A 16,019-nucleotide genomic window follows, 5' to 3' on the forward strand; every position below is an offset into this window, starting at 1 on the left:
GGCACCGTTCTTCTGAATTGGCTTCTATAATTCCCGCTCTCTCTTTCAAAACAGTCCAAACACGTGCCGCCACCAGCCAACATCCATTTACTGTCCAACTTCAAACCCACAGAACCAACTCTTCATCTTCATCATTTATTCATTCAACTGCCGTTTTCTGGAACAACCTTCCTTCATACGTAGTTCCTGAAAATTACAGTCTACAGAAGTTGAAGTCTAATGTCAACAAATATCTTCTTTCGTCTTCTCAACCTCCAACCCAAGCACGGTACTAAGTACTATAGGTTCCAGTACCTCTCGTGTTTGGGGTTTACATAAAAAAAAAAAAACCATCATATCATTTTTTTATTTTTTTATTTACATGATTCAACAGCTGAAATTCATCAGCATTTGATACTCTCTCTCTGAAAACAAAACCCACTAAATGCATTCCAACATCACGACCCACTCAATCCGAAGTGTAAGGAAGATGTCGGACTGCACAGCAATTAACTGATTGCGTTTTCAGAGCAAACACATGACATGTAATTCAAGAATGTACGAAGTCAAGGTCAATGAAAAAATTAGCATTGCTTGCTGCAGGGAAATTGCACTGCTGGACATAAGTGTCACTCTGAAAATCTCTATATACGAGTACAAAATACGTTCATCGCCTTCTAGGAATAATATGAACACCAGTAATCATGAAACGGGTTTTCTTTTGATACGCTATACTTTAAACTGTTAATTCGGGTGGGGGGGAACCTTATTTAGACGACTCTTTTGAACACCTACTTTGGGTGCGAGGCTCAAAGGGATGCAACGGGTAAAGAATTTAATGGTGAAAGCTCTTATGGTACAATCAGCTAGAGTAGAAATGCACTTCTGATTAGCTCTCTCACGCACAGAAAATTCTCATCCAGGTTTGACTGCTTAGTGCAAGTAGGCAGGTACAGTACTGCACCTTTTTTTACTTACTCCAGATGGTTGGTTGTTGTAGAGTTTTAGGTGCATCTGCAACTTAGAACATATTGCGTCATATATATTATGTCTGTCAATTGCGTGTGTTCCATGTTCGATTTGCTGTTTGCTGGACGAAAAATCCGAGTTTTCGGCAGAAAAACCACGCTACCCTCGCCTGAGACCGACTAACTCAGCCACGTTATGAAAGAGGCCCATGAAAATTCATCGCATCACTGACGGGATTCGAACTCAGGTGTTTTCCACCCGGTATGGGGCGGATAGTGATTATACCAACTGGAGCTACCCACGAGGGCACTTGCTCCAGGCTCATACCCACTAAATTTATTATACATTATTAAAACCGTTCTTGAATATATGTTTGTACATGATTATTGGCCTTGAATTTTACATCCACAAAGAAAAACCATATATCATCCGAAAAGTCTGAACTAGGAATCGACTTTACGATAATGAATAACTGCTTGTTTTCTTTTTTGATTAACAATAATTATTCATCTTTTAGTATCGATAATTACATTTTATTTTATTTGGTAAGAAAATAACTTTGAAAATTGGACTTTAATGAAAGATATTTGAGCATGATTTTTTTTAAATTTCAGGATTTAGTACGATTTGTTATATGTTTAGTATTCTTTAAAAAGAAACATCCATATGTAATGCTTTAATTCTTAAAGGCAGTACGCCAAGTTAGGTAAACTTGTGGAGGCAAATTGCTGGAAACACGACTCGTTAGTGAAAATTATTGACCACTTCAAGACTTTAATGTGTTTGTCCATCGGCTAAATCCAGGTTTGAGATGTTTAATATTTACTTTAAACAGTTAATAATGGTCCCCGATGTGCTTCGCTGTGATCACACTTAGATCGATTAAATATCTGACCACAAGTAAATGCAGGGGTGTCCCGAACTCGAACCCGAACCCTAATGTAAATAGAGTAGTTTTATTTATTATTTATTTTTTATTAGGAGCATTAGTGACTAAAGCCATATTGCTTCGTCTATACTGTCTGTAAATTGCGTGTATTCTTGAGTCGATTTTCTGTTTGCTGGATGAAAAACCTGGGAGGAAAAACTATGCTACCCTCTCCTAAGACAACTGATGAGCTTAAACTTTTGTAACGTTACATACCATGTTTGGAGGCTGCATATGGGAGATTGGACATACTGGTTAACAACATAACCAATAGAAACACCAAAGCCCATTTCATTTTAACTCAACCACATTATTGTTCAATTATTATATTTGTTCAATTTTATTTAGAAAAAAAATTTAGAAAATCTAATTTATAAATAATCTTGACGAATTAATGCTTCGTGGCAAGTTCGGTAAGGGATTCGTGACGTAGTAAACAAAAATAGATAAAAAAATATGCAAATAATGCGAGAAAGTGGAGATGCAGTTAGGATGAAACCCTGCACATCAGACAGTGTGCACTAATAAAATGACTGCGTAGTGTACACTTTTCCAGCTTCAGTTGCTGGCGAATGAACCTGATCCTGGGAACGTGACTACGATAACCGAGCTTTCCATTAAGAAACAAGACAAACAAAACAATAGGAAGGTTCATTTCCTCCTGCCGGTGCGGGTTAAACATCGACCGTTAGCGAAAACAGGCAGATGGTAGAAACAAACCCTAGCAGAGACATTCCAGGTAAGCCGCGGTGTGTTATCGCTCTTGTCTCTGTTGCCGTGAGGTTGAAGGTCGCCAAAAATTAAGCGAAACTTAGGTAACGTCCCAAAGTAGCGGTAGCCATATATCTGGGGTGATTACAGAACGCCAGCTGGTTGTCAGTCTTAGAGAGAAGATTTGTGGCATTCCTAGGCCACAGAACCCTCTCCGCAGGTGGCACGGTCCTCACAGCCAGCGTGCTGTGCGACCACGAGGAATATTTAATAGGCTCCTTGTCGACGTTCTACTTGTAATCAATACCTGCGTCTATGTCCAGGCGCCTGACTGAAACAGGTGTTAACTTCGCAATGCCCTTGATGTTCAGGTCGGGCTTTAGCCCTCTCTTTAGGTAAGGAGGCCACTGCAGGTGACTTATAGCGGCGGATGAATCATCAAATCTTCTCTGTTTTCCTCTTTCCTTTTGATTTAGAACATGTTTGCAGTCATGTTTTGAAGGACCTGGCATTTTCCGGAATATCTGTCACTCAAGCGTTTCATATCATCTGAAAGAAGGATAGCAGAGTGTCGATGTCTGAAACGCTCTTAATTTATCTTCTAATGAGGAATATCAGTTTGTGGAGTTCTTCAGAAGAGGGAGTGAAATTTTAATCTTAGAGTGCTGTTTAGATAGGGTTACCCTTTCTTCCCCTTAAAAGTCGAGGGCAAATTGGCTTCAATATAAAGGATATGGAAAATAAACATATACAATTCTGTATTTTCGGGAATTAAATAATAGAAAAATAAACAAATGAAATTATAGTTACGTTATAATATTAGTGAATTTTAATTAAGAAATTAATTTTAATAATAATTAAGTTATAAAAATTATATAATTATTAGAGTGGGAAGGATTATCCTGTCCGTTCCTGCTTTTTTTCGGCCAGTAGGATTTAGACAACTTTAATGAAGGGGTCTTAATGTTGACAATACAATGAATTCTCAACTAGTTGCAGTAGTGTTGCGCCACTTTTAAACAAATGACATCACAAAAAGGTTAATGTGTCATTTATTTAAAAGCTGGAACTATGGCTATAATAGTAGAGACGTTGTAACGTCTCTACTAATATAGCCATAGTTTCGAAAATAGTGCTTTTTTTTTTTTTTTTTTGTTAGCTAACTAACTACTCTGATCCAAGCCCGAGGCGGGATACGAACCCGCGACCTTTGGATTTCCAGGCAGGCACTTTACCCACCCGGCTAGCCCTGTCGGCGAAAGCAGTGCAATACCAGGGCGACTCGTTGTGAGAGCAATGTTTGTCTCCGGTTCGAGGCCACATTTGTCATACCGCACTCATGCGACTCACGTCCACACTAATGCAGCCATAATAGTAGTAAGCGAATATCACATTGACCAACTTCAAAGAGTTCCTCATGTGATGTGCACAATTATTAAACCCAGAAAAAGTAGTTTTTAGTACGTGATGATTTTCTTATCAGTCACCTTTCTGAGGACTCATTCTAAAAATCGGGGACTTTCTGTATCCAGATTTTCCGGGGACATATAGTCAAATCTGGAGGCGTCTGGTAACTCTATATTTAGAATTAACGCCAAAGCCACAATAAGTCAGTATATAATGTCTGTAAGTGGCGTGTTTTCTGTAGTCAGTTTGGTATATCTGTTTTTGCCGATCGAAAACACAGAGTTTCCAGCTAAAATGGTTAATTAACTGCAGTAAATATTAAACGTGCAAAACATGGTCCTCGAAGATGGATAAACACTGAAGACTTTTATTTCCAGCGATTTGTCTTCAGTCGACTACCTGAGCCCAGAGAAACTCGAAACAGGGCACTGCCCAACCGATTACTTTGCAACCCCTGTGTTTTAACAGTTGGCTGCAAGTGTAGAAATTCCAGTGAAGTGGCTGGAGCGAGCCAATTATCGTGAACGTTCAGCAGAAGAGAGATATTTGATTAAAAAAGGTCAAAAACAAGTTTTGCGTCATAGTAGCAACTGTAATCGAGTATATAATTATGTTCCAGCAGGTGACCCCAGTTTCTCAGTGTCGGTATTAGCCATATTTTACGAATTGTAAATGAAATTAAGGGAAAGGACAGTGAAGCTGTCCTTTCCCTTAATTAATTCCAAATTGTTGAAAATATTGTTTCATTTTTTGACCATCTAAAACGAGAGATATGCCCCTCAGCCAAATGGTATAAATGAGTGTTTTCCCAAGTGCTATCCGCAACCCGGTACTGGTCCTTGGGGTGTTGTGGGGGAAAGTCCTTAGAAAATATACAAATAATCGCATGATCCTATTAATTATCGTGCAAATTCATGAATGCGGAAAGTCGCGACATGTACGTGTAAAACTAGTTTCTCGTCTTTGACTTTCTTCAAAAACAAACAAAGAATTGAATGTTGAACGTTAAGAATAAAATTGTCTCCTTTGCTCCTGACAGAAAGTTACTGTGATGTTAAACAACATGTTCACTAAATTACAAATAATTTACATTATTTGTAAATGTCAAATAAATTTCTGCATTCATGATTTAGAAGCTGTCAAGTGTAATCAGTAAATTAATTGAAAGAAAGAAAGAGAGAGAAAAACGAGTCTTAGATGGGAAAACGCATTGGTAACTCATCTTGCCATCATTATCAACCGCTTGATTTTTGGAAATTGCGAAGAATAAAATGCGGAAGTCTGCAGCGATGTCCGTTATCACTCAAAGCATGCATCAATTATCGGAATACACCCGTGACCACGGAACGAAATCGTGAGGTGCTCGATCGTTGCTGAACTCGAATATCCGCACGCTATCAGTTGCCATAGTTACAGCGATACTCTCCGAAAAGCCCAATAATCCAATAAATTCTCGGGGGACCCCCTGTCCGGTTTGTTGACTTATTGTCCGAGGGGCGTCGAGGGACACGCTCAGACAGGAACACCCACTTGCCTCAGTAGTTTACGAAGGTCAGAGCGTCTTCATCCGCCTCCATCTTCCTTCGCCGGTGTTCCCATATTCCACGCGCTGCGCAAATTGCTATTTTGCGTGATATTGTGCAGTAAAGATGGACCCAAAGAATTCATGCATATTATTGTATCTGATATCAGACAATCTTCTCGCATCGGTAGCTTTTCTTCGCTACGTCCCGCCTAATCTGGACTTACATCTCATTCCCTTACTGGCAAGAAAGGGGTTGTTACCAAACATAAACCGGAACTTCCTTATCTTGGCTGCACAGCAGCGTTAGGCGGGTGAGAAAGTCGAATTTCGAAAGGTTTACAGTTTTGTGGCGATTGTGTCGGAGGATGGATCCACGTAACTGGGTTCAGCTTATCTGCCACTGTTGCAACATGTTATCAAATACCACCACCGATCTGTAACACTAGGAAGAAATTCTCCTTTTCGTAAGTCATCAGCATACAGCTAACAGTCTTCTAGCGCGCCTGCTAGTGACAACTAGCAGGCGCGCTAGAAGACGCAAATACGCTCTCTGATGACTGTCCTTCCACACGGTGTGGAAAACGCTATAGCTCGAATCCTGACAAAATAGATGGAATTTTTATGGTTTTTTTTTTTCACTCATTGGTCAAGTTAGTCGGGCTGAGGCAAGGAATGCATGATTCCTCACCAAACAAAACTTGGATTTGGATTCTTCATCCACCAAAACAAGCAATCTGACCGCAGAAGACGAAATTTATATATACACTTATACCTTATAGAGCTAGTTGCCGTGGTAAAGAGAAAAACAACACTCAGTGCACCTGATTCGATTGATTTCAGAGTCGATTGATGTTAAAATCTCAACATCAGCAGTCTCAACTTCTGTGATAAATCTTGTCTTGAAGTCGATATTTCTTACAGGATTTTGGTAAGCCGTATCCTTAATGTATACCCCATAGACTGATCTTAATGGTGTGATGTCCAGCGAACATAGTGGCCAAGCATTAAGATCATTATATTCATACCCCCAACTAGGGGTTGCTTTGCACTCTCCAGGTGGTGCTCTATCTTGGTAAAAAAAAAAAAAATACATTGGACTGTAATACTTAATGTTGTAGCTACAATAACTTCACCAGCACATCCAAATAATTGCTGATGGAATCTGTCAAAGAAAATAGACCATTTACTCGGTTATAAAACAGGGACACCTGACAGTAACTTGTATATGGTGACCGCTGGTAAACTTTTATCATTGGGTCCCCATAATGAAATGTCATGATAATGATAATAAGATAAATATAGTTTTTTCAAAAATTCTAACCCTTAGTAATTTAATTTAACTCATAAGTCTGAAAATAAAAAATAAAAAAAATTTCTCAATGCGACACAGTAATAATTTTTATTTTTCTTATTCTCATTTTAAGGCCTGCTTGTCTGGATTCCAGGCTGCCAGTCAACTAGTTGAGCCATAGTTGAATAAGGCTACACTTAACAATGTGGGACTTTCCCAATTTCCAATCCTCACGTTGCGCCTATTCACCTTGGCAATTGAAAACAGCTTCATAAGCATTGATCATGCACATTATTGACATGGTTGTTCATTGAGCAACGCCCCCGTGGGTAGCACTGTTGGTAGGCTCGCCGTCCTCCCCATACCGGGTGAAAAGACCTGAGTTCGAATCCGTCTATGACGGCAGGAATTTTTATGGGCCATTTTTCACAATATGGTGAATTATTAGACGCTGGTAGCATGTTTTTTTTCTCCCGGAAACTCGGGTTTTTCGAATAGCAAACAGAAAATCGACCACAGAACACACACGCAATTTAGAGACAGTATACTTGGAGCAATATGGCCTTAGTCGCTTATGCTCCTAAAACCCGACAACATCATTGAGCAACTGTTCTCATCCCTATTTTTTAATTTCTTCCTACCCCCACCGAAATCACACGCCTGAATCTTGTTTAGGTTTCTCAGAACATTTTTTTTTTCTTTTTTGCATTTTTCCCTATTATTATATACAGATTTTTAACTAAACTCTACTGAATAAAGGTCTTAGGTGTTTATAATATTCCCTTTTAATTTAAAATAATTCGATTTTTAAATGACACGTAGAAAGTATCAACTGCTTAAAATTATTAAATTGCAATGCTCACTCTGAGGAAGAAGTGTGTAATCATCCTTGGAACGTACCATTAAAATATTATTTCTCGTACGTAACGCGTATGGTAATGTTCTGATACGTTTTTGGATATTATCTACAGTTCGTAGAAAATTAGAGATTTCAATGAATTGAACCCATCAGCTTATCTCATTCACGATAACAATGAATCTGATTTAAGAAGAAATGCGAGCCACGAGAAAACGTGACAGACATCATTTATTGCGACGTCAAGTGATCTACGTAGACTGCAAAAAGAAATTTGTTGAGACTGAATAGATAACTTACGTGGCATAAGTGCAGTGTAATATACTGCGTGTTAAAGAAACAAGTTCACGTTACCTCTCGTAATGAGCGCATGTCTTTATGCTTAATAAAAAATGACATCGAGCACGTACAACAAAAGATAATAACGGCAGGGCGAACAGGTATCTGGTGTCTTTGTGTTTTAATCACAGTGGTGCTCGCAAATTGGGGGGAAGCATTTTCACTTTCGATGGAAACCGATAATTAGCAGTGGAGGGAGAAGGACAGCGAATAGACATTGAGAGTGTCAGCGTTACGACATAAAAGTAAATCAGGATTAGAAATAGCTAGTAGATATTAAAAGCAGGCCAGCAGACGAAAAGATAGAAGAGGAGGAGCGAATGTCGTAACTAAAAGGTCTAAAAGAAAATTTAATTAAAAGGAAAAAAAAAAACATCAGCAAAAAAAGTTGACATGTTCCTGAGACCAAACGACGCCCATAATTAATACAATTAAAATACATTTTCCATTCTTGCATGGACTCTTTTTTTTTCTCGTAGATGGCGCTGGAGGCAAACTTTATTTAGAACATAAATTATTCTTTTTAAAAATACAATGTGTATTATTATAGTTTGTGTACATGAGGGCCAATGTCGATCAGACGAAGCACGATCGTACCTGAATGGCCAACTTATACATACACTGCGTGTTCCAATCCGTGAATATCATAAAATGCAGCAATATCTTGTAAACGTTTTGTCCCTTTTTGTGTGGCTGTACCGGAGCAGGAAAAAAAAAAAAAAAAAAAGGTATTTATTTACAAGCATTAAGACAGGGTTATGATTTTACTGTATACCAGATGGCGCCACTATATGGTAAGCAAAAGAAGCAGGGTAAAAAATGTTTCGAACTGACAAATTTGAATAATCAATAAAAGTTAATGTTTGTTCACCTATTTAAATACTTCGGTTTGTGTCAATTTTAAACGAGTTATAATATAAAGGAAAAGTTGAGGCATGGATTTAATTTCAAGCGAAAAGTTGAGGCTTGGATTTAATTAATTCCAATTAATTGCTTATCAAGCCAAATTAATTTCGGGGCTTTCCATGAGATATTGAAAGCAAAATCCGACAGTGGCACAAGTTGGATGTACACCTGTTATTAAGTTTGCTCTTAGCTTATCATTTAATATATTATTCATCTACACTAACGCTGCTAAAAAGTATCCAGACATCATTGTGTCTGATAAAACACGAGTTTTAATGAACACATAAGGTGATGGAGGTCTACCTCTATTTCTAGGGACAGTGCCGATCCATGGAGTACTTTCGACAAAGTCCTTGCAGTTTTCCTGAAACCAGGTTTTTTTTGCTCTTCTCACTGTATAGATTGAGCATTGTCGTGCTGTAACATCTAGGGTCCATTTCCATAGAATTCTTTCAAAGCACAGCTTGGATGCACTTTCAGATGTCGGTGTGCGACTTGGCATTAATGTTTTTCACGCTGAAACCAACAGTCCAAGTCTGAACTACGACAGCCCCCCCCCACCAGCCACTCTCCACACTTACCGTATGATCTGATAAATTTGACTGCAAAGCGATTGGTTGCCTCAACTTTCCTCTTCTTTTTATTTATTCTGTTGGCGAATTCATTGCAATTTTATCGAAGTAATTTTATTGCAGCTACCCCTTTTTTATCTTTTTTTGTTTGTATTATATATCTTTTTTTTTTTTTTTTTCCCAACAAAATTTATCCCATAAATGAATATTCGAGATTACCTGTTTTAATACTAATGATGATTGACGAATTAACCGGAACACATGGTTAACACAAATAAATTTACCATGAGATAGATATCAAAAATTTATAGATAATGTTTTTCAATAAAACCGATTTCGTATGCCAGCTTAACTCCCCCTCTCCCCCACAAAAAAGCGTACCGTCGTTGAATGCCAATGTAATTATCCGATCTCAGGCAGAATGAGAATGATTTTCCCTTGTGAGCCTGGTTTTTCGGCAAGCACAATATGAAAATCGGCCCTGGAATATACACTTCTACAGACAAATGTACACACGAATATGAGCGATAGACTTCGCGATGCAGTCAAATAATAATTTGTTCATTTGTCTAGCTCATCGCGGCAGCTTAGCTGGCATGGTACACTGCTGTCTACCATTCTTTTGTCTGGGTTTAATTTTCGTCAATAACTGGAGGAATTTCTAAAGTCCTCTTCAGTTGAAACTGTAATTAGCCGATCAGAAAAACTATGCCACCCTCGCCTGAGACCAACTAACTTAGCCACGTGCTAAAAAAAGGCTCATAAAAATTCTTTGTGTCATTAACAGGATTTGAACTTAGATATTTTCCACCCAGTGTGCGGAGGATAATGGTATCGGTTACACAAATTTCTGAAAAATGAGAACTGAAGTTTAATGCTTCTAAATGTACGTTTTTGCACGTAGGACAACAGATATACAGGAGTTACTTACAAGCTATGGGGTGTGGAGCTAAAAGTGGCTCAGAACAAAAGAGACTTCGGAGTTTCTATTCAGTCAGACATGAAATTTTTCATGCATTCTAAACAGGCTTCGAAGAAGGTATCTTGTCTATGATATATAGGACTTTCGCAAGTAGGGAAAAGGATGTCATTGTCCCTTCATGTAAGACTACGGTGAGACTTCATTTAGAATATTGTGTTCAGATCTGAAGGCCACACTTGAAGGCGTAGAGCTTCTAGAAAGGGCAGCCGAATTGGCGAATGTGCTAATCGATGTCGATACGAAGAACGGCTTAGAACGTGGACTGCAAAACTTTGCAAATAAACACCTTGGGGGATATCTGACAGAGGTATATAAGGCCCTGAAGAGAATCAGTAAAATGAACGAGAAAGATATATATTTTTAGTGGTAGAAGAGAGAAGAACACGGGGCGCGAATACAAAATTTTGGGGAGTAACAAAAGGCTGGGTGGATCTCACAAATTTTACTTTCAGGCAGCGTGTTGTAAATCATTGGAATGAATTGCCTGCCACAGTGGTCGAGCTTAATAGTTTGGTAAAATGCAAAGCAGAATTGGATAGCCACTATTTTGTTGGATGGAAGGTATCAATGTTTTTTATTTATTTTATTTTATTTTATTTTTATTTTTTGGCAGATAGCGCTTTCCGGACTAGAAAAAGCGCCCTTAGATACATCATTTAGCTACATTAAAACTAACACTAAATCAATTGGTTTCTTTTTTCTGCAAATCCGGACACCACCACTAAAATAAATTAAACAACTACATTTTTTAAAATTCTTGCCCTGTTGTTAAATGGAAATTGTTATGTTGGCTGCCATAAATAGTTAACTGCAAATTGTTAATTGGCTACTATGTTATAAACTGTACTTGCCATTGAGCATCTGTACTGGCGTATAAAATAAGACTTTATTATTATTTTATTATTTAAAACGTAGAGTTGCGCTCAAGATCGTAAGATGTAATGTGAAGAAATCTGCTTAGGTATCGTAGCATATGTACCACAGTTTCAAGGAAGAGGCTGGCAGAATATTTTACATATACGGGCTCTGATGTTAGGAATCCAAGGGATCAAAACAATAGGCTTTTCCCAAGTGGTCCCTGAAAACTGTTTAAGCACCCTCATGTACACTCTCTCTACTGAAAGGATATTTCTACACACCGGACTCGTGTTCCATTTCTCTCCCAGAATATATACTTCCTGGATGGATCGAATTATGTACTGACTATTGAACTATGTATTTCTTCACCTATAGACTTAATAATTGGACCACGCCTTCAATAACACTTACGAACTTAACAATGGCCTATGGACCTATACATTAAGCTATTGAGCTGCAGGCTGAAGTTGAGTGTTCAATGAAACATGGAATGCAACTTAATACTGTAACAAGAATGCATCTGGCCAGCTGAAAATAACTACTCTGCGAGTGATTGCGCCATCAACTGGATGAGTTGTATCAGAAACGAATACTTCACAAGCAAGTAAACAATCGCATTGGATGTTTCAATACCTCCCTTCTTCATTATCATGTAAAGCAGACACTGGAGCTGTTGCAAGCAATATTTTTATTTTATTTTTTCCCCTCTTCCACAGATCATTAGCAATTGGAACCGGTCCATCCCTTTCCTGTCAAAGCCACCACAAATAAAAAGTAGTCCCGTGAGACTGAAAATCAGGTTTAGTTTTCTTACCTCCAGATCAAGACGGTCAAGGTCCGGAAAGCGCTATCAATCAGTTGCAGAGCATCCGTCAGGGAGAGACACTGTACATCGTTGATCTTCAGCACGCGGTCTCCAACATGTAGGCCTCCGTGCGTCTTCGCTTTGCCCCCGGGATCGATCTGTTTTGAGAGTAAAGAAATAAAAAAGATCACTCTTCGAGGGAGCGATAGTGGGGGAAGCATTTCCCTAATACCAACAATAGTGAAAAGATTAAAATACACTAAAGTGTGTTGTTAACTTCTTTTTTTTTCCCCCTTAAATGTAGATGCCCTTTACAGATGTACACAGAAAGACAAATTAATGCCACAAACTATCATGATAAACACCGAAATTAAATGACAACATATTTTTTAAATAATTTATTAAAAAATTGAGCATGGATGCGTTAATTCAGTGATTCTCGACCTTTTCAATAATACGAACACGAAAATTACAAAAAATCTCTCGAGACTCATTGGGAAAAAATAACTAAAAATTACCTGTAGTTATTAAAATATACAGGATGCCTGAATAAAAGAAACGTCTTTATTGTGTAGAAATAATTTATCATTTTTAAATGGATGTGGCTAAATTTTTCACTATTATATTCCTTATGAAGTTTAATTCCAGAATGTTTTTTTCAATCAGTATTCCTTATATTTTTCAAGCATGATAGATAAATTAGCCTCCCCATGTAACTAATCTTGTCTAAAATAAATAATAAAATATATACTGTAGAACGAAACGACATAATTCAATGGGTTGGCTTTTATGGGACGAGAAGTTATCTCGGACCAAACTAGGAAAATTACCGAGGACAACAGAATGAGATGGCTTAACCAGGAGCATCACATGATTATGTATTCACTCCCTCTGCAACTTCAGCCGATGGGCCTTGACTTAAAGCGCCACCATAAAACTTGGGTCAAAGATCACATCCAACGCTGCCGCTTCGCATGTCACTGGAGAGGACGAGTGAGACTATTCACGGTCTCTTTAGATACGTTATTGAGATCACGTGACAGTTAATTTCCAGTGATTACGTGACACACACTGTAAACACAGAACCACGATTTGAACAGCTGTGGGTGACATTAAAGCCAAGATCCTTTTCGTTGCTCTGTAGCTTGACTTTGCTTTCTGCAGCTAGCGGTCATAATGCCGTAGCGCGATTCATTGTCACTCCCTTCACTCAATCTGAATTTTTATATGAAAACCCCAAACAGAAGGTATTATAACTTATAGTACTTAGTACCGTGCGTGGGTTGAAGTTTGAGAAGATGAAAGAAGATACTTGTTGACATTAGACTTGAATTTCTGTAGATCATAATTTTCGGGAAATACGTATGAAGGAAGGTTGTTCCAGAAAAACGGAAGTTGAAGGAATAAATGAAGAAGAAGAAAGGTTGGTTCTGTGAGTTTGCAAGTTGCACAGTAAAAGGATGATGACTGGTTGCGGCACGTGTTCAGACTGGTTTGGAAAAGAGAGGGGCAATTATAGAAGCCAAACGGAATCTATGAGACAAAGTGGAGAAACTTCATTAGAGATGGGTCATTAATTAATCTACCTGCCCTCTTTTAAATGGAGTCTAAAAGCCCGATCGAGATTATGGGGACACCGCCCTAGATGTGGGAATAATATTCCATTGTAAGGGCGGATTTCAAATTTGTGCAGAGTGAGTAGCTGTTTGGAAGAAACGTAAGGAGAGACCAAAAAACAAAACTCATTTTTTTTTAGATACATGGGAAGCAATATTTGTAATGTGCTTATGTCAAAAGAGATTAGAAGTCAAGGTAATCCCTAATAGAGATATATGATCTTGTATAGAAATCTGAGTGTAATCAAAATTAGCATAAGAGCAGAAGAATCCATTTTGCGAGTTATAAGGTAGAACTGAATTTTAGCAGTATGGAATTCTTTGCCACATTGGAGAATTACCTGGAAATCGGCATTTAAGGAATTGGTACTGGATGTCGAATATAGTGTGCTATCTTGGGTGAAACTGAACAGGATTCTAGTCAGTTCAAGAAGGTCATTAATATACAAGAGGAAAACAGTGGGAGAAAGAACTGAACATCGAAGAATATCAGCATTAGCTCAGAAGTTAGAAGGCAGACCATAATGTGGAAGTTGTTTTTAGAAGACCCTTTTGTTAAACGCAATCACAAACCTTAAAAATTTCAAAGGCACCTTTGAATTTCTCCAAACCTTTCTATTGAATCTGTTGAAGTGTATATGTTACTTTAATGGTTCAATAAAATAAACATTCAATTGCCTCTCCTTGTATGCCGATGTCGCAATGAGGTGCATGATAATGAAACACACGTGAACTAAGTAGTTTCGTAACACGAAAAGAATCGTGAGTCATTTTAGCATGGTCTCTGAATGCCACTGCAACTTTTGAGGAATCTATCTGAGGGACATTGACACGAAAGCCATTCACCGACTACAAGTGATGTTAGTGAAATCTTTTAAGCATTCACATACGTGACTAAACATGAATGGCAAAGTGTAATTCATATTTCCGCATGCCTGCTATGATGCTACATAGTTTTAGTTGAAGCCATGAATGGATTCTTTGGTAGGTTAACTGCATCCACTTGCTCTAGTCTTCCTACACTATATACATGTACTGTATATATTTATGCCTGTCACTCTGACATAACCTCAAAGTGTGTTACCCATATAAGGGGCGCATGTTATCCACAGCTAAAATGGCGCCATACTGGAAAGTCGGTCTCGAGAAGGACTTCGTGGAATTATTTAGGTTTTGTGGGAGAAGCATGTTCCAGCGATAGAAATTCATCGTCAGATTGTTAAGGTTTGCGGCGAAACAGCAATGTCACTAAGTGAATAAATAGTGTGGCTCATATAGCGCGAAGGCATCAGCAAATCATTGAGCCCGAACTCTGCGGCATGTCAACCGAAATATATACAGCGCGAACTGACGAAGCATACAAATAAACGGAAGGCTCAGCTGCTTAGGAAAGCTCAGCTGCTTATAAAAGAATCATAATACAAACAGATAGTAAAAAATAAGAATTAGCAATACCGTTATGTATAATTGTTGAATACCACTTTAGTTTGGTTATTAACATCTTTTTTCCTAGGGTGAAATACAGTCTATCAAAACCTCTTGATAGACTGTATTTCGGTTAAGACACTCCTTGATGGAGACTTGAATCTACCATGTAATACATATTTGTAAATGAACTCTTCATATTCTTTAATTGGTCAATAATATTCAGCCATATCTTTAATGTTAAATTTTTTTCCATCTTTGTTTGTGACTTAGAATTTTGTTTTCTGACTTCTTATCAATAAAGAATTTCTTTGACTCGAATGAGTGCTCAAAGTTCTTAATGCGATTATCTATTTTGGGAAATAATCAGTATTTTTTCGCAGTTTCGAAAATTCTCAAGAAAAATTCTTGTAGCATAAACTTCCGATGCGTGGAGGTTACTTTGACATGAATATTCCCATGTTAATTCTCTATATGTGAGAACTGGAACTTATGAAGTGAATAAATCCATTCCCATACATTTTTCTACCAGATTGCAAAAAACAAAAGATTTCAGATCGATCTGAATCAAACAGGAAGTGAAAATCTCATTGGATTCCAGCAGACATTGCACTTCCAAAGGTGGTAATCTCAGCTGTCAACACGCACAGATGACATACACCTACGGATACATCGATGATTCACACGGTAGGTCGCAATGACTGACGGGTAATGGAAATTAAGATTTCTGTCTTCGGGGCTGGTACATACGAAGGTAGGAAAAAGGTTTCCTGAATGGCAAAGAAATAATAATAAAAAAGAAGGGCGTGCGACCTTGACACGCGTAGACACCAGCTCATGGCCCCAAGAT

General features: G+C 38.1%; 1 protein-coding gene across 1 annotated transcript in view; it reads right to left on the bottom strand.

Annotated features, from left to right (window-relative positions):
* LOC150090548 (uncharacterized) overlaps nt 1-16,019 on the bottom strand; it is a 449,422-nt gene that overhangs the window by 401,367 nt on the left and 32,036 nt on the right. Inside the window, exon 2 of the mRNA XM_090371399.1 lies at nt 12,138-12,286. Coding sequence (XP_090227525.1) covers nt 12,138-12,286 — 149 coding nt within the window. The remainder of the gene's footprint in view (nt 1-12,137; nt 12,287-16,019) is intronic.

Source organism: Mastigoproctus giganteus, chromosome 1 (genome assembly GCF_048544385.1).
Source record: "Mastigoproctus giganteus isolate SK-2022 chromosome 1, ASM4854438v1, whole genome shotgun sequence".
Taxonomy (NCBI): domain Eukaryota; kingdom Metazoa; phylum Arthropoda; class Arachnida; order Uropygi; family Thelyphonidae; genus Mastigoproctus; species Mastigoproctus giganteus.